The 23,973-nt window shown below is 39.8% G+C and overlaps 1 protein-coding gene across 1 annotated transcript in view; it reads left to right on the forward strand.

The window, feature by feature from the left end:
- Window positions 1-17,588, forward strand: part of LOC145457641 (cytoplasmic dynein 1 light intermediate chain 2-like) — a 163,004-nt gene extending 145,416 nt beyond the window's left edge. The window contains exons 2-12 of the mRNA XM_080335869.1: window positions 1,210-1,254; window positions 2,007-2,086; window positions 2,146-2,262; window positions 6,512-6,742; window positions 7,506-7,684; window positions 8,545-8,638; window positions 9,867-10,002; window positions 13,482-13,593; window positions 14,283-14,342; window positions 14,410-14,656; window positions 15,598-17,588. Of these exons, the coding sequence (XP_080191995.1) occupies window positions 1,226-1,254; window positions 2,007-2,086; window positions 2,146-2,262; window positions 6,512-6,742; window positions 7,506-7,684; window positions 8,545-8,638; window positions 9,867-10,002; window positions 13,482-13,593; window positions 14,283-14,342; window positions 14,410-14,656; window positions 15,598-15,680 (1,368 nt within the window). The 5' untranslated portion in view covers window positions 1,210-1,225 and the 3' untranslated portion in view covers window positions 15,681-17,588. The remainder of the gene's footprint in view (window positions 1-1,209; window positions 1,255-2,006; window positions 2,087-2,145; window positions 2,263-6,511; window positions 6,743-7,505; window positions 7,685-8,544; window positions 8,639-9,866; window positions 10,003-13,481; window positions 13,594-14,282; window positions 14,343-14,409; window positions 14,657-15,597) is intronic.
- The last annotated feature ends 6,385 nt before the right edge of the window (window positions 17,589-23,973 follow it).

The raw sequence follows: 23,973 nt of genomic DNA on the forward strand, positions 1-23,973 counted from the left end.
CATGCTAAATATTGGTTGGCTGTTGTGTTAACTTAATACCTTAGGTTGCCGAGCAACTGCAGTATATATTTTACGTTTCGTATTCGATGGTTAGGCAACAGAGATGAGCGGATTTGAAATTTCTATGTCCTAATCCAATCCAAATCCGAACCTTCAAATCCAAATCCAAATCCTAATCCATAACTTTTTCATATTCAAGTCCATGTCCAATCCTAATCCGATTCCAACTGGAAATTCAGAAAAAAAAATAATTTATGCAATGGAGGGATTCGAAAATTTTATTTCACAACCAACGATTCACTTGATTCAAGATAACTTAGTAACCATAAGTACATTAATAACTGATCTGAATAAAGTTTGTCGCCATTCGCCACACGACATTTCAATCTCCCAGAAAATCGTTCAATCCAATCCAAATCCTAATCCGTTCTGAAAAAAATGTCTAATCCAAATCCAATCCAAATCCGACAAAATTTAACAAATCCTGTTTTTTCAAAACCTAATCCTAATCCATGCTCATCTCTGTTAGGCAACCTACATCGCTGACGACATATGACAGAAAGAAATTGGGGATGTCATTAGTGCATCAGGGTTGTTTAACTTTATCCAATTTCAACCAAAATAATCAGAATGTAAACGCCAGATAATTACAACACATCAAAAATAGAGTATTATTAGAGAGGTTGGGCATGCAACTGCTAAAGTATGGGAAAAGTATCAAATACGTTATGGGAGAATGTTGCTATAGTATGGAAAATTGTAATTATGTTATGAAACGATTGGGAGTTTGGGACGGGTTTCCCATTCCATACCGTACCATGCCCTACGGCGCTGTACCTTATGTTTGTAGCAGTAAAGAACGGCTGGACCAGTACTCTCATGCGTTCAATGTGATCGATTATGAATTCAGCCAGTTCTTGAATCAGATTCCTTCCTTCACACTTCACAGCATTTTGTAAGTTGGTCAAGCGTGGAAGGTATCGCTCAACATTGCCCTCTGGCGTCGATATACAGTTGCTTAGTCAGGGCGGATTTGTGATTGCGTTTGCCGGTTGGCGAAAATAATAAGTATCGTTTATTGTAAAACAGTAATGATGCCAGGGCAATGCGTGTCTAATGTCCTGTTTAATGAAATCAAGACTATATTGCTATTTTCTCTGGTGCAGTAACTCACCCGAACTTGAATCATACATTTCTTTTCTGAATCAGTTGTAGGCTAATTAAAATGAGTTCTGATCTCGGTAAAAGCATATGGTAAGTTCATGTTTTTTAATCTTATTACTGTTAACAATCCACGCTTAATTACTTATGTGTTTCGGGCATTTAAAAGCTATATTTATTTCATGACTTAATTACTTCGCGGCAATTTGCAGTTAACGCATGGGGATAAGAATACTAACTTCTAACTTGGTCAGTACTCAGTTGGTCACCCACATTTCAGTCATCTCAGCATATAGAGTATAGACAGAGTCGCCTCAGACACATAACGTAACTTCTTACTCCTAAATTACGACCATGCAATGGGGCTTTGCTTATTATGTTTGATACTATACTTACACGCTTACTTTACTTGATAGTTGAAACTCTTTATGTAGCCTATAACTTCTTTCTAGCATCATATTTTGTGTTTTGATCTGGATAGGCTATTAGGCCTATGTACATTTACTTGCATAATTTGACTTGACCTTGTATAACACAAGTAAAATGTTTAATGCTACTATATTTCTAGGCCAAGTAGTGACTAGTGAGAATATCTGAGTATGGTCCATCTAACTTCTTTCGTTCTTTACTGCAATTCCTGTGGCATTTTGAATTGGTGAAATTTATATTAGGAATGGCGTTGATGGGCCATGGAGGATAGCATTACAATGACATTGGTGCAAAGAATAACTTGATCATACATCACCTTTCAGTTCTTGTCTGGATCTGGAATAATTTGTAATGCTGTCATCTACAGATTACAACGCTCATGCGTATGTAAAATGATGGAATTATTTCTGTTTTAGGTCATCTCTACTGAGTGAAGTATCGAGCCGGTCGCGTACGTCAAAACTTTCCGGATCAGAAAAAAATATTGTTATTGTCGGTAAGTGGTGTCGTCCGTTGTTATGTTATGAACTATTTTCTGATTTGAATTTTTCGCAGGCGACGATTTTTCCGGTAAAACAACATTGGCAGCTAAATTGAGGGGGCACGAAGACCCTCCCCGTGTATCAGGGCTGGAATATCAGTTCATGGAAGTTGAAGATGAGGATAATGATGGTTTGTTGATTAGAGCATGATACAGTAGCTGAGTGGTGACTTTGCTGCCATATCTGCTGTTGTGGCCAGACTATGACAGCTAAATAATTCTAATCGTCTGATTATACTAATTAAGAGTGAAATGACAGTAATCCAATTCCAATGTAATTGTTAAATGTTTCATTGCTCTAATTCTAATCCAATTTGTGAAATGTATCTATGCTCAGATAATAATTCTAATCTAATTTATGGTTTCCTGAAATTGCTACAGCAGAACTGTATATAGCGTGACTCAACCCAAGCTTGTTGTACAGGCATTTGCCGTTCTCATGCTTATGATTTATATCAATGATTTGATATGAATTGAACTCGATTCAATTTCCAAGTTTTTGCAAATTCCGTCATGCTTATTCTAGTCTAATTTTGAAACCCTGTGTAGCTATAATTCTAATGTAATTTTAAAAAAGTGAAATTTTTCTGGCTGTCCAAGTCTGGTATGACAAACGCACATCGCATTTGTGTGTTCCAACCTCAATTTGTGAGTTTTCAGATTGTTTTGTTACGAGTTAAATTACTATTCAAAACCAGTTTTAATCTCTGTAATTAAAGTATTTCTTCAACTGCCCATACATATTTAATTACCGTAATTTTCCATGTATAATCCGCAAAATTTTCACGATTTTTTGCCCTAAAATCGGGGGGTGCGTATTATACATGGGAACAACCCGCTTGAAAAAAATCTCCCTCGATAAAAAACTTGAAATCACACATTTCTTCATGTTTGTTTCCAATGGCGCCTCACTTTAAGCCATCGTGCCCAGTAATTCGTAATATCAGTGTAACACTCTACCAATTAGCAAAAAGCGTGTTGCCAATTAACGAGAGTCGTCTGCACAGCATGCAATCTCCTGTTGAGTTGGTTTGCCATCTGCACGCGAGCGAAATTAGGTCATTCGGTGATTGCTGAACGCGCGCGCTGCAATCCTCGCTAATTCATCGACAGGCCATTATTATGCACAAAATATAATTGTTTGCGTAATCAGTCGCACCTCCAACAGGCGTGGTGTGCACGACATAACCGTTGGCCTGAGCAATCGCATCTGACCTCGTGCGCAAGATGTCGCGTCGCAGGCTTTGGCTGCTATCTACTATCGTATAGAGACAATACCGTTACTTGTATAATGATTAGCAATCACATCTGTAATAGGCCTCGTGCGCAAGACGTCGTGTCGCTGGCCCGAACTATCGCGTCGCCAGCCTCGCAGGCTTTGGCTGCTCTGTACTATCGTTTAGAGACAATGTCGTTAATTGCATAATGATTAGCGATGGTTATGTCATGATTGTTCGACAGTGACATCGCAAAACAGAACAACATCGCGTACTAAAACACAACTATTCATGTATTGTGAATGCAGGGTGCGTACTATACATGGGTACAGGCTTTTTCCCAGAATTTGCATGCCATTTTAAGGGTGCGTATTATACATGGGGGCGTACTATACTTGGAAAATTACGGTAGTCTTTTTGTTGAGTACTTATACTGCTGGAATATGCAAGGCCAGTTGAACGTATATTGGGAAAGTGTCTTTCAACTTCTTGCGATAGTGGGGTTGCCACAGCAGATCAGTGCTCATGGAATTCCTGCCGCAACCCTACCGCCTGCACCCCTGGCTTGGGCCGGAACTGGTTTTAGTGACCGATTGGCTTCTTCTTGTAAGCATTAAGCTTTGGTAGTCGTCTATTTTAATGTAGAATGTGGTTTGTAAATATATTTCCACGATGTTCATGATTGAATTGGTGACAAAAATAACACTGGTCTACACGATTTTTGCGCCAGGATATCTTTGGGTCAATTATACCTAATTTGAGGGCGCTGAATACGAATCTGACGTTCTTTTTGCTCGATCACATCACGTTTTTGAGATATTGTATGTATATGTTGAATATTTCTACTTTTTATACGTACTCAAGTAGATTTGGGCTACTTGTAGTACTTACTGAAGTGGTAACGTTTTATAACTAATTCAACATCTACCTGAACAGTATTCTGGATGAACTAATTGCATTTGCAATTTTGATTTTTGTAAAGTAGAAAGTGGTTCAGGGATAATATTGCACACTATCATGAGTTAAATTGTCATAAGAAACGCGTGAAATAGCCTCTGAATCACGGTAACTGAATAGGCCTATATTTTTCGAAGATTCTGCCCATGGGTGGTGTCATTATAGTCATTTTGCGTTAGCTGCGACGATACATCTTGCGATTTCGTATGTAGCCGCTTCCGACTAACTGTTGAATGCATGCGACCACCAGACATAGGGTAATCGTGATTAGTAATCGTAATCAATTACGACGTTTACAGTATTTTGAAGTAATTGCAATCGATTACATTCGAAAAAAAGCCGAAGTAATCGTATTCGACTACTTCCCACATCTAATCGATTCTGTAGGACAGATGTATAAAGATAGATAACGTACCGAACTAAATTAGGTACGGAGCTACTAATCACAATCTTTAAACGAACAGTGGCATATAAAGATGATAACTGCTACGGACTAAAAATAGTTACATCCGCGTATAAATTTATGGGTCGAAATGAGTTCCTGATCGAAATATGATAGAGAACCACTGAATTCAAGTTCACCGAAAACTCAGTTATTCTGTTCTACAACAACCCAGGCTTCATGACAGATGATTTCAATAACAATATTTGATCTGTTGCTGTTGTATGCTAACTGTGATGTCACTAACAAAAGCCGAAATTTGATTAATTTATGAAAAGGGGAGAAATTAATGCAGAAAAAATCTGACGTTATAGAGAAGTTCTGAGCACAGAATCGGATTCAGCAACCTTGAATTAGCCTACATCAATCATTAAAATTTTTGGCGCAGATATTTTTTCAAAATTTGTAGACCAGTGTAATTGATTGGAATAAGCATTATATGTACTTCGATCGAGGAAGTGTAAGTGAAGAAGTAGCTACTTTCACTTTTGTAGATACTCGAGTTGGTTTGGACTACTTCAACTTCTACTAGAACAGTTTTTATGTGAGGCTACTTCTTTTTTTACTGCAGGTTTTTAAAAGTATGAGAGTATTTTTGTGAGGAGTTTGCATCACCTTAATTTTCATAAGAACCACGTGAATTAGCCACTGTATTAAGCACGGTAACTGAATATATTTCTGAGGATTGGTCCTACTGGTAATTTTATAAGTTATTTGCACTATTCGTTAAGATGCATCTTGATATGAAAGTAGCTGCCGCCAATTAACTGTAAAAAGTGGCCGACCACTCGACTCAGTCTGCTTTTTGACAGTACGTAAAAACTTGATACTGGTACTTTTCAAACCTTGCATTTACCACTTCCGCTTGAATTAATTTTGACATGTCTTGGAAACTGCTAAGTCCAGGTAGAAATTTGATCTTGATCTTGAGTTGCAACACTAACTACTTTTACCAACTCTGCTATGTCAGAAAGACCCAAGCTATGTACGGATCTGGTGTCTGAAACTGTCACCAGTTAATTTTGCATCCATGAAAATTATGAGGTGGAATTGAAATTATGAGATTTAAATATGTTGCTCCGCAGATATTTGTGAAACTCGGTAGCATCTCAACTCGCAGGCCACTCAGTAGCCGCCCATGGTTCTGCCTGTATCTCAGAAACTGCACCAAAAGTTTTACAACTATTTGTCCATTAGTGTTCTCAGACAATAAAACTTCTTCACTCAAGTTATTTTAAGAATGTGCCGTATTGAAAAGTTGAAGTTACAATAATGACCGGAGCAATCTCTATTTTCCCATCATTCTTGGCTGGAATCTCATATTCATAACCATCTTGTCTGCTATAAATCACTCTTCCTGATGAATTCCAAGTGGATACCATCAATACTCCCATCAAGTACAAATGTAAATATTTTCCAAACAACAAATAGGTTACGTTCTGAGTAAAATTAATTCAATAATATCATTTACTACGTTACAAATTGGATGAATGGATGAGAACACTGCTTCGAGGTTCAAGTAGCTTGGTAAAATTGATCCATAATGCTTCAAAGCCTGTCGTAAGATCAAAAATTACCGATTGTTTCTGTTACGAACGCGAGATGATGAATTAGTAATGCTAGGTACGGTTCTAGAGCTCAGTTGTCTTGCGTTACCCACCCATTTCTGCATTTCCAAGCTGACAGTGTTGATGTGTTCCGCATAGCAATACTATACTAGCGCAATTTTGAAGCCGGCCTCAAAATGTTTTGTATTCGATACAGAGAAAGCGGATTGTGGAATATGGATATTGGAAGGCGACCGTGCGTACAGGAGTCTGCTAAAATCCGCACTGCCGAAGAAAGGAATACAAGACACTGTTTTGATCATCACCGTCGATATGTCAAAGCCGTGGAACATCCTAGATTCTATCGAGAAATGGACGACCATCATCCGGGAACACCTTGATCAGCTCAAGATCTCGCCGCAAGAGATGCGCGAATACGAAAACAAAAGTAAGGGATGCGGTCGTTTACACTTAGTGAAAACGTAGAAATTCAAGCGATCGTGGGGACCACAACCACACTGCATGACAGAGATGAGGTTTTGAATCCAAATCCCATTCTGGATGCTTTTTTTTTTGGACATACAAATTCATGCTCTTATATTCTGCAAATTTAATCAACGACAGAGGATCGACTTGACATAGACTCAATCCTGTCAAGTCTGTGTCCTGTTTCATAGTTTAACAGGGTTGTAATGACTCGAGTCATGACTCGAATCGACGCGTGACTCGACTTGTACTCGAGTCATTGAGCGTGACTCGACCAAGTCTATTTTATGAATTTATTCAAGTCTCGTGTGTCAGAACACATATTTGAAAGACAGACCCGGAATTGAATAAATAAGTTGAAAGCGAGAAAAAAAAGAGTAAAATTATTATGAATGTGTGAGGTCTTCGCTGTCACATAACAGTTTTATGAAAGCGAGTGAACCTGACTTGAGCTCGATATTGATCAGTGAACACTATGACTCGACCCTTTGCTCCCTAGTTTTTACTCGAACTTGACTCGGAACTTGGTGACTTGGCGACATCCCCGTCCATGTCCAAATCTTGAAATGGCTGAAATCCATTCAGAATCAGCCTCGATACTGTAAATGAAAAATTCACTCGCACCCTAATCTAGCTCGGCGAGAATCATCAAAATCATTCCTTGTCCGGTGGCCTGGCCTGGTCTGTTATTAGTCGCGCTTTCACCCGATTTCTCTTCTATAAAGTTGTCGATGACTTCAAAAAGTACGTCGACCCATCTGAAATTGCCGACGAAAGTTCAAGCATCGTGAGCTCGGCGTTACGTTTGTCAACTTCGGAAAACGCAGACGATATCGCTGTCCCTCTCGGAGAGGACACGCTCACTTGCAATATCGGAATGAATGTTGTCGTCGTGTGTACTAAGGTGGGTGTTTCGGTGATTTTTTTTGCCTGACTTGACTTTAATCCTTACCCCAACCCATACGAACCGGACCTCACCACACTAATCGAACGCAAGCCAACCCTTGATCCAACTTAACCTCAATCCTAACCTTTCTCAACCATAGATCAAAGATGCAGGGCTGTTATGTCTCGAGTCACGATTTTGTGATGTATCTGTGTATTGACTCGACTTGGACTCGAGTCATTGCGCATGACTCGAACCAAGTCATATTACTCGAGACTCAGATGTCCAAGACCGACATTTCATCGTAATTTCGTAGAATAGTAAAGTAACCCAACTATTGGGATTTGGTCTATTGGTACTGGTACGTAAAAATGCGACCAGAAACTGATAAAAGTGAGGAAAATTAGTATCTTATTAATGCGAACCATTCGATATCACCAAACGTGGGTTTAACAAGACTTTAACTGGAAACTGGGCAGTCAACACAATGACTCGGACTCGACCCTCTGCTCGCTGACTTGAGTCGGTGGTAAATTGAAAATGACTCGACTTGACTAGAGCCAAAACTAATGAGTGAGATTGGCTTGTGACATGGAGCGTTATGACTTGGTTACAACCCTGTATATATGTGTGCAACGTCTAATGTCCCAGACACACGATCACCCTTTTCCTGTAGTGCGATTTTCAAGATCCCCAACAATTCATTCTTCCTTTTTTATTTTTCAATTGAATTAGTTCAACTTGCAAGGATATTCTTATATTTGGTCTATGCTCCACTTACTAAACCTAATCTTTAGTTAACCTTAACACTTTTTTTGTTTATGTGGTGGATTTGTGGGCACCGGATGATTTAATCCACTCAATACCTCAAATTTCAGTGCGATCTCGCAGAGAAACTGGAGACCGACCACGACTATAGCGACGAACATTTTGACTTTATTCAACATAAACTAAGGACAACGTGTTTGAAATGTAAGTTACAATTTCCCTACATATCATCCATTATTGGGCGTAAGATGCACTTTATCTGATGTTAACATCACTCTTCAATGGGCGGCATCTTTTATTTGGAAAAATTTAGCAAGCTTTCATCGAGTCCTGCATGTATACAACGCAGCAACAGTATCTAAAACCTACCTTACATTTATAGCACTAGAAATTTAAAAGCAATATCGGAGTCGAATTATACCGAAAATATGCCAATATAATGATTACGGTATTATTACAGTCAAGAAGTATCAAAATGAAAACTTCCATTTAATAATTCAACATATTGAAGCCAACTTCAAATACCGGTACATGAAATTGGATGCCTGTGGCTGTTATGATCTCTTTTTCACCCAGTACGCAGTGACAGTACCGTACTGTTTTCGAATCGAATTTCTGATAAAGCTATCATCAATCATATTGTGTTGAACATGGAAACATTTTAGTTTTTCATAGTCTGATAACAGTACTCTGACATCCTGAAATAAACCCTCATAGGTGTGAGTTGTAGCAATAGAAATTGAATAGGCCGATGCCAACGAAAAAAGATACAAAAACCTCTTATCATAGCCAAACAGTGAAACAGATTTATCTTTGTGTCTATTAGTTTCTGTGCACCCACAGCAACCCTGCCTTTGGGGTCCATGAATTCCAGGTCGGGAATCATTGTGTTTTAAGAAGCGTAAAATCTCACATACCGGACTCGTATATCTGCCTCCGTAGAAATATCGGTATCGGCAACCTGTGATCGATGATCACCGACCTATCCTATGACTTCATCACTCCAGCTATTGTTTCAAACAAGAGGTTCTTCAGTAGCCTACTGTAGGTTTTATTTATGACGGCCTTAGGAGTTCCGTTTGTGGTGAAAATGCTGAAAAGTTGTGTTTCCTGAGCTACAAATGACATGTCTTTTTTAGCTTGAAGCACTAGTTTCTTACTCAGCTGCTGTAGTTTTATTCTAAATAATGAAGTCTATATGGGACTTATTGTCTTATTACCAGTGGTCCAGTTGAAACAAGTCACATTTGATATAGGCATAAAATGTCAGCTTCATATCATGGACAAAAATTTGTATTATGTATCGGCTCAAAATTCTGATATTGGGTGGGCTTACTCTAGTTTTGATCGCTTGCCCTACGCCGTCGTCGACCTATCTGGCTAATTACAATTTCCTGAATTTATGTCGTAAAACTGCCGTTTACTGTTACAGACGGTGCCGCCCTTATTTATACTTCAATCAAGGACAATAAGAACACGGAAATTTTACATAGCTACCTGCTGCACAAGTTATACGGATTCCCTTTTACCACGCCGGCATCCGTCGTGGATAAGGACACGGTGTTTGTGTATGTACATTTCCCAATTTTCATGTGTTAGCTTAGACGTGAATTAGGGGTTGGCAAGTTCTTTTTGGCAGTTTCAAATATTTGGTGATTTACATTGGAGATATCAGTACGGTACTGTGCTTTTAACAATTTGACCGCAATTTACGTTGAAATTTATTACCATCCAGGAGGGAAGTTGATATTTTAATTGGTTCTAGTAGCATATTCATCCAATTTCGAATAGAATAGGCTTATATTTCTGTCTGATATTTCCTATTTGCAACGTCCTCACATGTAAGATTTTGACCTAAAAATCAAAATTCTGTTATTTTTTTACCTAAAAAAACTTCGTTTTGACCTCGCGTATGCGAATTGGGTGTTTTCGCAGATAATGTTAAAATTGTACTACTTAATCTTCATTTCTGGCTGAAACTGTCTGTCATTACGGAGTAGTTTGGCCTGAAAAAACGTTTTTGACTTGAAAACAGACAAATTTTATTTTAACAAAATTTTAACAAAATCTGGCTCTATGAAGAATTTCAGTAGTAACATCACGTATTATGTTAAAAATAATTACAATTCGTTGTAGTACAACGAAAAATACTTTCCTACATTCTCGGGTCTGTCCTTACTAAGTACCTTGCCAAGAATGGAGAAAGAACGTTCAACAGCAGCAGTTGTTGGCGGTGACAAACCGTGTTGCTTCATTATGACAATGTTGTCTACATCAGTGGTTCTCAACCTTTTTCCCCTCGCGAACCGGTAAAATTTCAAAAAATACTTGACGGACCGGTGGACTTTGAAAAATTGAAATCAACCCAAAACGTAAAGCATGCAACCATTTTTGCAAGTATATGGTGCTAAAGAGCGATATTTTGAGGCTTTTGATCATAATTAATTATGTTCATGAAGGCATCCATGCGATTTTACGGTAGTGAGTGTGCTGAGTCGAGGTAAAATTGTCTTGCCCAGAAAAACATGCTAGCGCCAAGAGTCGTTTATAGCGATTCGGATTAGAACCAAGCACCGTGTTGTGCTGCCTTGCTCATTGCCCACTATCACCAGACGTAGGCTGCTCTGGATACTACGAATACTATAAGGTGCACGAAGATACCTGACAACAGCTATACCTGGCCATTGGCCAGCCACAAAATCAGGGCCGATCGTCAGCTCATTCATCTAAAAGCGTTGGTAATTGACCCCCATAGGTTGATAAACCAAATTTTGGGGGCTTGGCCCCCAATCACCACCTGGATGTTTTCACCAGTATTTGTGAGCACATTTATTCTACGTAGCGTATGTAGGCAGAGTGACTATGTCACCTAATTGAGCGAAGCGCGGAAATTTTCTATAATTCATGACTGAATCGACCAATAATATTGGTAATTGCATATATATTGCTATACATTTTTATACTCTCAGAATTATCAGATTATTCGGTAGAGTTGAGTGAGATGTCATCTTGGAAAATTTAGGGCACGTAATTAATAATAATTGAACATATTCGGGTGGGCCTGTTGGAATGATTATTTCATTGCAAGTCATTATTTCGTGACCAACTGTCTGTTATGTAGTGAGTACATAATAAAATCACCCAAGCGTACTAAACTAAAGGACGCACACGATTCCAAATTGGTATCTCTTCATAGGCAAATAATTTTTCTCTATGGTGTGGTATTTGTTCTGTCGGGTGCCGATTGCCAGGACAGCGAGATTAGGCGCCAGCCATTTTAGAGCCTATGGTCAATTAGACATGAATATATCGAAGTTTTCGGTCAATTTAGGTCGGTCACTTTCGGCCAAGGTTTTCTCGCTGGCGAATTTTTGGCACACTTTTCGGAGTCCCATGTTAGCCTGACTTCATTATGTGTTAGCGCGTCGTGGCACGGAAATGGCTGACGCTGAATTGCCTACTTCTATAAATCATGAGAATTTCTTGCGGGAAGACCACCCAATAATTGGGACATTTAGTGACACTAAATCGCGCAAAGCTCGAAAAGAAATTGAGAAAAGTTGGATGAGGTTTCAAAAAATATTCTATAATTTATCACCGATCGAGGATAATCTCAGAATTATCAAAGAAAAACTCAAATACCTCCGCTTCTACGAGTTGGAATTGAGTCAAATTTGTTTTGCATCGTTTTTGAAGACAGACCAACAATTTCATAGAATTGGCAGAAAAATTTGAAAATTTTTTTTGCATTTTTGGGTAAATTAAAAATTTTCAAACTGTACGAAATCCGCGATAATTGGTTGGAATGAATTCAAATTTTATGTACGTCGTTTTTTCAGGCAACCTAACGATTTAACCACGTAGCCAGCAAGATTCAGGAAAAAAAGTATTTTTTGAACAGCCCTGTTCATTCATGAAATAATTTTGGGTACCCTTCGAACTCGGCCCGCTCCAATTGGTGGAGTGGGAGTGCGCGGATCGCGCAAATTGCACAGTTTAGCGAGTCAGCATGTACTTGTCGCTCGCATGTCGTCAAATGACACTGCTTGAACTTCAATTCAAATCAAATATGTTTCCATACCTAATTTATTTAACGAAGAAGTTCTTAATCAGTTTAAAATTTGATATTTCAATAATTTTAGTAATACAATATAACTAAGGTATAAAATTGTGATATACCTGGCGGACTGGTTGGAAAGTCGTCGCGGACCGGCGGTTGAGAACCACTGGTCTACATCACAATTTTTCGCCATGCGCTTCCTGATATAAGAACCATGCAAAGCCCAAGCAGTCTTGCTTCAGTTAGGATATTGCGGTGCGTCGACCATAACACCATGTCAACCTATTTGTTTCATTTAATCGTTTATGATTCACAATGAGCAGACCATGGGCCGTCTACAACGTTAGGCCTATAAAGTAGGCTACAAGCTGTAAAATATCAAATGATAAGTTCACCGACAGTGCAAAATCAACGATAAGCAAAAGGTCAAAAAAATTTTGACTTGGTAAACAATTTTGACAATTTTTGACCAAACACTACAATTTTGACAAAATTTTGATTTATTCTGACATGTCAAAAAAAAATTGCCCTGGAAACAAATAGTCTACAGCCCAACACAATGTCTAATCTAATCACTATGGTAGCCTACTTGGCTTTGCCTAGCATTATGTATCAGACATACGGAATTGGACTGGCCAATACGGATTTGAAGATTTGGCCTTATTTTAATTGACTGAGCATGGGATATAAGTAATGTGGAATTTGGACAACGGATCCAATCTGTAGCTGTCACCTAGCTGGATATGGCCTCGGATTTCAAGCCCCAATGCGTGGCAGGATTTGAATTTTAAAATAGCGATGATAGATTGATAGCCACTGCTCTATGTGTTTGTAATTTTATTGCTGAAAAATTATATTTGGATTTGAATGAGGTAGTCACAATATTATTGAATTTTTCCAGCGGATCACGCAATTTAGATTTGCATGCTCTAGCGACGGCCTATTGATAACTAACGCCTCTTGAACCTCTTGAATATGCATTCGCAGGCCAAGCGGTTGGGACTCTGAAAAGAAGATAGGCATCATAAGCGACAATTTTGTGAAGTTATCGGCCGCGCAAGCCTACGACAGTGTTATCGTTCGACCACCTTCTAGAAAAGTAAGTGAAACCGCAACAAGTACTTGCAGTTTCGGAGTAGGCTACTCAGAATTTATTTTTAATGTCTATGTGCTCAGATAGTGATGCATTTGACTGAATTCTAACCCGTAGAAGTGGAGTTATTTGAGTTTTTCGTTGATAATTCTCGGAATATATATCCATGATTGGTGGATAATCCGGGAATTATCAACGAAAAACTCAATAACTCCGCTTCTACTGGTTGGAATTCGAAGACAGCTCAACAATCTCATAGGGTTGACAGAAAAATTTTAATCTTTTTTTAAATTTTTCCTGATAAATTAAAAATTTTAATTAGATCTGCGGAGTCCTATACTTGTTAGAATTGAACCAAATTTGGTGGGCAGCGTTTTTTAGGGTAACCCGACAATTTAATCGGTGAATGGCTGGAATCCGGGAAAAAAAGTTATTTTTGAACAGCCCTACTGTATAGTGAATGATATCGAAGCACGATACTCAGTTCATAATCGAATCACTCGTGTACTCAAATTTGCCCAGGCCTGCCTATCGTTTGCGATTTTTCGAAAAAAATCCTGCCGTGCATTGTCCCAATCTGCTTCTCCAAACTACCCTCTCAAGTACTTCTCGGTTTTCGTTTGTACTTTTACTTGAAGTTGATGGCGGCTGCGTTTACTTTGACCTTTGACAACCTCCGAATTTTTTCGTTCTAGACGTTACAAGAGAAAGAAATAGCTGCGGAAGACGAACAAGCGTTCCTGGCGAGAGCTCTGGTGAGTTATGTCGAGTTACAGTTTTACGTTGTCGCACTCTCCAATTTCTTCTCTCTCTCTCTCCCAGTCGTCTATGGGCAACATGCCGGTAGCCTCGAGCTCTCCGAGAATGTCGGTGCCCAACAGGCCTGCACTGGACATGGGAAGGGGTAAGGGCACCCCGGTAGGGCGGGCCACGGTCGGCGGGCTGGCGACGACAACGCCCGCAGGCAAGATGAAGACAGAGAAGCCGGCGGCCCAGTCCAGCGAGAGGGTGCTGGCCAACTTTTTCAATTCTCTACTTAATAAAAAGCCTTCGATGACTCCGCAGAAAGGTATGTCGAGTTTGAGCGTATGTTTATTGCGTGACAAAAATGTAGTCATTTTGAGTGACACATTGGCAATTTGTGTTCGAATCAAAGAGTCTAGCCACAAACAGTAACCCTAACCTAATCTAACGACCAGCCTCAACTCCTAACCTAATCTGGCCCTAACCTAACTTGAATTATTTGTCACTCGTAAAGTAGGCTAATAGCAAAGTATCTATGTCTTTTTTTAGCACACCAAACCTCTTGTATGATTTAAATCGAATTCGAATATTGTTTACGTTACTCGTCAACAATTGACTTATAGTTAAATTGCATATTGTGGATGTGTAGGTGGGTATAGTGTATTGCATATATCAATCCGTTACAACTTTCTGATGTTTCTTGTCCTATTCTCTATTTTAGCTGATGATTATACACTTACAGACGTAGCATAGTTCTACAGACGTAGCAAGTTCTATGTATGCTTGAGAGATACAGCGCTTTTTTGCATGTATATTTACGAAAATAAATGGCTACTCAATCTGTGTCTCAATCAGATAGCTAAATGCGGTGACTGTTAATCATGGCTCGGACTTCGAACAAGGCAACTTGACTCGAATTTTGACTTGACTTGACTCGAGTCGAAATTTGCAAAGGCTCAAGATGACTTGTGACTCAAAGGTTGTGGCTTGTACAGTTGTACCCAACACTGCCTGAACCTGAATTATTCGTCACTCGTATGACCATCATGGGCATGTCATTCAAATAACATTTAATCTAACTTAACTGAAACTGTTTCTCACTCAAATGAATACCATTGCCATTTTTCTCTCAAACGAACTGTCATGCGAAATCTGTTAAACGATTGACACTGATCCGACCAGATTAATCTGTGCTATTCATTCCTTCTGTATAACTTTCGGGAGCAAATTGATCCACGTCCAATTATATCCCATTTTATTTCACAGGCACGCCGGAACGGTCTGGCGATCAAGCGCGACCCCAAGCGAATTCGAAAAGCTCTCCTAGTAAATCGACCGAAGCATCGTGATTGCATTACTTACGTTCCGAGACCTAATAGAAAATAATGATTGCGACACGCCTTTTCGGGATATATGCTCGCAATTCCCGCCGAGTGAACAAGGCAAATTTTTCTTTCTCTATTGATGGTGCTCTTTGTTTGGAGTCGAAGTTACTCTTTCCGTTGCATAGACTTGTCTGCAATCTCCAACTGTCAGAGCCGACCGTAACATGCCGTCGTGTGACAATCGCTTTCTATGGGTAATTTTGAATTTATGCCGCCTAGTTTTGCCCGCAAATTTTGGATTTTGCTATCGTAACTACGCGAAGCGAGCGAATTAGTGATTTTGGACGTTTGATTCTAAATATTCGACAGGTACTTGAGAGATTTTGCTGGCTGCATTACGAGTTAGAGCCACGCAGTTTGATTATGGGAAATTCCTGCCTTCTCGTGAAGGTGTTCTTGGTTCTCATATAGTGATGACATTTCATTTTGGAATATGTCTGGTAACGATAATGGTACGCGTAAACTATCTGGAAGAATCTTTGACGTAGGCAATTGCATAGCGTATTAATGTTCTTGTGCCGTGCCGGAATTATATTACGCCAACATTTTACTGTTTTGCAAACATACTTCGATCACCGTCTTCTGATGTAAAGTGCTTACTTCCCGGATCTTGTTAATTTACGGCGTATTGCTCTCTGAATGTATTTCTCTAGGATTCTTGTGACCTTTTTCCTGTCATCTTTCTACATGATTTGATCCGGCCGGCAATTAGATCTCAAACTCTTGTCTTAGGGCCGCTTGTGTCAAAATTTGCCCTTTGTGCAAGTGAATATTTTGATCGTAAGAGACTTGGTAAAATTTCGCATTGTGAAACACAGTGCCGAAAACACTTGTCTGACCATAATTACGTTACACATGTACGATTCCTTGCGACTTTGCCTTCCCGGGGCCGATTTTTGCTCATTTGTTGATCTAATTCTGCAGTTGGCAAATGCGTGCATACGCGAGAATATTTTGAGGATTTGATGTGATGTGTTTTATTACAGTGCAAGTAGAAGCACTTAGTTGGTTTATCAGTGTAATTTCTCATCCTTACAAGCTGCTGACAACTCGCATGTTGATTTGCATCGGGGTAAAATTACTAGTCGCTTACGCGATATAATTAATAGTCTGGCATTGAGCCAAGATTAGATACTCTTTCCGCAAGTACTTTCTTCAGACATCCGTACATTAATATTGTATCATGATAAAGTGCCATAAATTGCATTTCGCGCCGCTGCATGCAGGCCGGTAGGTCATGGCGAACGATACGGCGTCACATGCGAACACCGATTTGTCGAGTGGTTCTCGCGTTTGGAGATAACCGCATTTATTTCAAATTTATTGGCTAGTTCCTGCTTTTTGAGAAGCTTATTTAATAATTTGCGAGCCAAATAAATGACTAGTATTCGCGAAAATCATATGTCAACAACGTTACATAGTGGCATGGTGTACTTTCAAGACAATTGCAACTTCATGTCGTGTTCGATTGTTCGTGTTATGCAAATGCAATTAGGTAGTTTGCAATTGTTTTATCAATGCGTTCGCGTTGATGGAGTCACAACCCCGGTATCCGTAATTCAAACGTGTTACCTATCGAGAATTGATTATATAAATGTAACAGCAGTTGTGATCACCGAGTAGCTTCCGTTATTCATGCCTGATCGTAATCCATGACGCCGATTCGTCGAAGGAATAGGCGTGCTTTGGTAACCGGATGGAAGTTGTCTGTTGTCCAGTCGCCGTACTAGAATAGCTTTAAGTGTTTTTTTTTTCTTTGCACTTCTTATAGGACTGTCAACGTCCTTCGACGTTCATAATATAACCTTGTTTCGTGTGGTGTTCATCCGATCTGCTACTGCATTGATATTATACAATAAAATATGACGAAAAGCCTTGGCCAACGGGGCTCGTTGGTATTTTGGGTTGGTTTTATGTGTTATCGGCAGTGATGAGCGTCCTTTGGACTGGATTTTATCCAGGCTGTGTAAAAATTGCAATATTAAACTGATAAATTAGCAAATGATATCCCCCTTTCCCCCAACCCTAGTATCCCCCCTCCCATAACCCTAATTTCCCCTACAGTGGGTATGTCATCATCATTGGTTTATTAGCAATTTTTACAAGTTCAATACACCACAAAAATGCGATACAATGAAAAGACAGGAAGATGTCGAAGCGACTTGGAGTAGTCTATGGAATCAGACACCCACCTTGGCCTAGGCCAGTGGTTCCCAACCTTTTTCACCTCATCGCCCCCTTTTGAAGGTCCACACCGATCATCACCCCCCAAATATTGGGAACCTAAAAACAGGACTTCGTCAGCCCCCCAAAACGTTGGTCTTTGGCCCCGCAGGGTGATAAAGCCGGTGGGCTTTTTGTGGCTACATATCGGCTATACCCTACGTCATGCACTGTTTGGTGGTAATTACCGTATTTCGCCTAAACGCGTGAAGCGCAACAAATTTATATAATTCATGTTTGAATCGGTCAATATGATCAGGAATTGCATATATATTGCTATCAATTTTATATCCTCTTACTGCTCACATAATCAGATTTTCCGGTAGAGCTGAGTGTGCTGTGTGTTGGAAAAGGTAGGACCCCTAAATGATAATTAAACATCACAGCGGCGAAATCGTTGCTATATTGACTTCGTTACATGAAGCTCTTTCGTGACCTCCTATATCTGCTATGTCAGAAGATATGGAAATCGTCAAAACGTACCAAACTAAAAGATGCACATGATTTCAAATTGGTATTTCTGGCACACTTCTCGGAGTCGCAAGTTACACGGCCTCTAACTTCATATGTCTTGGTGTGTCCTGGCCCAGTAATGGCCGACGCCAAAGTCTCCCATTTCTATAAATCATTCGTATTTTTGTTGGGTGACGGGTACCCCAAAATCAAGATATACGTATGAAACTGTTAAATCGCGGCCAGCGCGAAAAATTTTTGAAAACTTGCATGAATTTCCAAAAAATTACACCATAATTTATGTAAATTCACAAAATAATTTTGGGCCCTCGAGTTCGGGCCCCCCACCCCCAATTGGGAGGTTTGGGGTGCGACAGTTAAGGTCCCGACTCCAATAGAGCTATTTTAACGCGCCACCACCGCCCCCTCGTCCGTTTTCGCCCCCTCGTCCGTTTTCGCCCCCCTATACCGCCAAATCGCCCACGTTGGGAACCACTGGCCTAGGCGATGTAAAGAGGAGGCATGCACACTTCTGCATAGTGTTTTCCTGGGTCCTAGCATTCAGTGTTGGGATGACTCGAGTCATGACTTGACTCGAGTCACCTTTTTCGTATGACTTGACTTGACTCGAGTCACTTTGCTAAAATGACTTGACTTGACTTGACTCGGCGTATCAGAAATGTGGATTGACTCGTGACTCGGATCAAAATTCACGAGTCAATTTCAAGTCATCAAGTAAAAATCACCTTATCTTGCATCATGTTCGGATTTTTCGCCAAACTTTTGTGTAACCCATGAGAGCGACCGATCATTAAATGATCGTGCGTTTTAACGAGCCCCCAATATTCTCTCACAAAGATATTGACCACAAACGAAGTGATCGAAGCTACAGCTTACGTTTTCGTAAACTATAGTAGTAAAGTAATTATATAGCCAAATATATATTTGTGTTCTCTGTTCTTACCTTAACCGAACCTCTTGTTTTATTAAAATTGTAATCGAATATAGTTTATATATTCCTTAACCATTGGCGCAGACTCGAATTGTATCATATCAATATGTATAAATGGGTAATGTATTGCATCTTCTCAATTCGTTTCTCGATTCTCTATCTTGGCTGGTAACTAAACTGAGGCTGTGCAATTACTTACGTAGTTCAACAGTTCTACGTTTATGTGAGCGATACAGCCCCGCTTATTGCATGTATATTAAACTCTATATTCGTTCATCGGTTCAGAATCAATGACCAATCAATCTGTTATTCAGGGACCTAGCGAAATGCAATGACGTAATCATGCTTCATACTTATAAAAGGCAACTTGACTTGAATTTTGACTTGACTCGTGATTTGACTTGACTCGAGTCACCTCCAAAAATCGACTGACTTGACTTGACTCGAGTCACCTTCGAAAATCGATTGACTTGACTTGACTCGAGTCAAAATGTGCAATGACTCGAAATGACTCGTGACTCGAAGGTAGTGACTTGATCCCAACACTGCTAGCATTGAAGATTAGCATCATCAAGACGAACTTACGATCTACTAGTATGACTGAAGAAAGTCTGAAATTTCGTATGAAGCTTAACCTCAATAATTATTATCAACCAGACTCCAAAGTCATCAGGAATTCCATGCAACACCAAAAGACGCATTAACTATAAAACCGTGCAAAAAGTAGTTTCATACTTTTACTGTCTGTTGGAATTTAAATCGTAATTGTCTTAAACTTCGATAAATATCATATGCCTCTCACTGCAATAAAATTAAAAATATATGACTTGCAAAAGATCTATGTAACTCAAGTTTGCATACTCATTACTCAAATAAAGGTGTGGCGAGATAGCGCAGTGGGTGCAACACCAATAGGTGCGGGTTCGAGTGCAACCGAAGTCGACTTCGGAATTCCGATACCGAAGTGTTGGGGGTTTACCTAGGCTGCTCCTCGCCACCTCGTCGGTGTCTTACAAAAGCCTTGAGGTGGGCCGTGCTATAAGTCAGCAGTTACGGAAAATAATGAAGAATATCGGCCTGGTGTAAATGACCAATGACTATAGTAGTCGACAAACACCATGATTACCACAAACAAACATACTCAAATAAATGCATCCAGCATAGAGTTACCATATTTTGATGAAGCAAATTCCGGACACTCTTCAGCGCCCACTAGCAGAGAGTACAGTGAGGCGTAAATGCATTGTCAGTTATTATGGCGTCACACTAGAAAAGCTTCGCCTATCGAATGTATACAGGAGTTGAGAAGAACATAGGTTTTGAATTGGGCCATCTCTAATATGAGCTCTGGTGATTGCTTTGGTCTGCAATAAATTCACGGGCTAGATGAAATCGTCTGTGGACCTTATCCAGTCCGCCGGTTGTGTGCTTGACATCATCACTGTATACTGTTTGGTCGATGCAGTTATCTGGCTGTGTGTTGTAACCATGGTCCGAAACAACATTTTTTCAGTCCCCTTCCGCACAAATCTTGGGCCCAGCAACATAGGGTAATCGACGCAACTTCTTGCGGGCTTTACTATGTGCATCTGCTTGTTAAAATTTGTGAACGAATTCTGTTAATGATATTGGTTCTTCCATATATTACGATAAAATACAACAGTAGATTTGACATCCGGTGATTTCCAACCTTTTATGGCCGCGAACTCATTTCCAATTTAAAAATGTTCCGATGTTCAGTTCAAGAAATTATAGGCTGATAAATAAAATAAGTCAGCTGGCCCAGACTTATTCAAGGCCTATTTAGGAAGCGGATGACGTCCAACATCTTCTATCCCCAGAATAAAAGGAAACGACCCCCAGGTTTAGAATAAGTGTCTTTGACTAAAGCCCCAAACGTCCTTGACCAACTCCAGGAACCTACCGTTATCTTATAATTGCTAATACAATTACACTTATTTCAGTAAATGATGGTTATTTTATATTTATTTTCGATTGCATGTTTGCGAGGGCTGTGCGTGGTGACCATATTAATAAATATTAATAATGTACGTTGTATTAAATCGCGCGCATTGCGTTGGCATAAATCTGCTTGAAAATAATATTATTCATGCTGATTTACGAAAAAAATTTGAGCCTACATCAAACCTTCAAAATTCCGGACATTTAGGCATATTTTAGAATTTCCTCCCGGACGCAGTTTTACGGTGAAATTCCGGACATGTCCGGACGTATGGCAACCCGGTCCAGCATGGTTAGTACGAGTGCGCTACCACGTCCCGATTTTTCAATTGTGACGTAATAGATAACTGATTTGTCTGGCTCTTTGAGTTCAAATGGAGAATATAGGGTCAATATGGCTCTTCGGACGAAAAAGGTTCCCGACCATGTTGGTGTCTGATTTCGAACACTACTTCAAATCGTTTCGACGCCTTCTTCTCATTCTATCGCAGTCTTGTGGTGGATGATCGATGGGTGATTGGAACACATCTTGAACCCGCTTATTTCATCATCTACATAGAATCATACACGTACGTCGTACACAACACGTCCCACAAGTCTTCATTGCAATATATATTTTTGAATGGTGCAACGTAATACTGACAAACACTCGCTCACTCACTCACAACGGTGCACTTGACATCCGACACTGAAACAGAAAAACCATTCGCAGCAAGAAAGAATCGACGAGGATCGATCATGGAACCATGCACAGAACAACTCGTGTACGACTGTACGTACACTGTACAAGGTCAGAATGTTCGGTTCGCATTCCTGGCATAGCCAGAATACCAATTTGCTGCGGAATAAATTCTTAATAACGTGGCGTAGTAGCAAGCTACCATATGACATCACAATATGAAAAGCCAAATGTTACCATCACAAAAGCGCCTTCCTTGATTCTGCGGCCACAAATCCTGGACAAATAAACATATCTTTTGATCCAAGCCACAAGGAAGTAATCACAATATATGTCTATGGTCGACACAGGGCTTGAGAAATTCATTCCCGTAATTTCAAGCATCTGTGACGAGGGATGTCTTCGTCATTATTGCAATTGGTTATAGATACGTAAATAAGTAAATGGTGTTGCAAGGGACGACGAACAGACAAACCCCACTGGATCAAAGATTTCGAATCCACACACTGCGATGCTTCGACAAATGACATAGCTAATATTCACCTTGGTCTACGCATAATTAGTTGGCACGCACAGTAAACCGCTGCACAAAGATAACTATAGGGAAGAATTCGGGGGGATTATTCCAGATGGTGAACATTGGATACTAAATAACGATTTGTAACCGAATCAATTGGCAAACATTTATGGCCTAAGGTAGATTCAAGCACCTAAGATTTTATCTTAACCTAGTCACACAACTGCGGACTTCAACTCCATCATTTCATCTAAGAGAGAACATTTGAAATGGATATGATTTTTCGATTGCAATTTGACAAATAAAGGTTAGCGTCTGTACTACAACGACGCAAACACCCGAAAAGGAAGAGTTTTTACGGTAGGCCTACCAATATGGATTGTTGCCGCATATCAACAAAAACAGATTACCCGGTCAAATACATTGTTGAAGAATGCAAACTCACGGGCCACTGACAAAACTAACAGTCGCCGACAATCTCCAGCCTACCAGCGATAACGTACAATTAAGATCAAGACGGATATACAATTTTTTTTCTTAATATTAGGTAATAAAACATTTGACATTAGACCGGCTAAGGTAGCTCAAGACGTCGAGGCCATTGCATGTAGACGTGGTCACGTCGTTATCTATATTGTTCGCTACTGTATCCATAGGATAGCGTTATTGATAGGACAGATCTCAGGGTGGTAGACCAAAATTACTTTAAATCAAACTCCTAAAATCTTCCCTCACTTTCCAGCGAAGCTGCTAGACTCCTCGGTCAAGCAATAAATCGTGATCCGAAGACCACGACTTGGCCCCAATGCGATTTTGAAGAGTACAATAAGCGTCAAGTGGGAACAAATGCTGGACTATTATAAAATCAAGAATATTTTTTTATTCGGAACCGTATGTTGATTTATCGGAAGTGATAGTCCTTGTCTACTTCATGACATGGGTTGCACAACAGAGTTGAGAACCTTTAATAGATTTCGAGATGACTCGCTTCACACTAATCGTTTTGTTTGAGAAGCTTTTAAATCACAAGCAGGGACCTAAATAATATCAAGGCATCCTCTGTATGTTGCTCTAGAACTGACGCCATCCAACAGAATCCCTTGTATATTTTTAGTGCTGTGCTTGTATACCCATGCATTCGATTCACAAGAATTATGGTGGAGTAGAGGGCAGTTGGACCAGTTCAACTCAATATGAGCAATGAGCATACAACTGCAAATCGGGAGTGCTCAAAATACCATGCCACATTCCTATGCCAGGTCCTCTCAGGCACACTCAACTAGTGCTCCAAACCTCCTTATAGTTGTAAATTTGATTTTTCCGTGCCATCGGAACATTACGGGGCACAAATGAATTCTGTAGCAATTTCGAATAAGTTACCATTACAACTTTGACCAGTATCAGCTTGTGATTAAACCAATTCAGGATACACAACTTTGTACTACCGGCACTATTAGTGAAAGGCACACAA

This window comes from Botryllus schlosseri, chromosome 2 (assembly GCF_051294905.1).
Source record: "Botryllus schlosseri isolate E-star chromosome 2, Bs_hap1, whole genome shotgun sequence".
Lineage (NCBI taxonomy): Eukaryota > Metazoa > Chordata > Ascidiacea > Stolidobranchia > Styelidae > Botryllus > Botryllus schlosseri.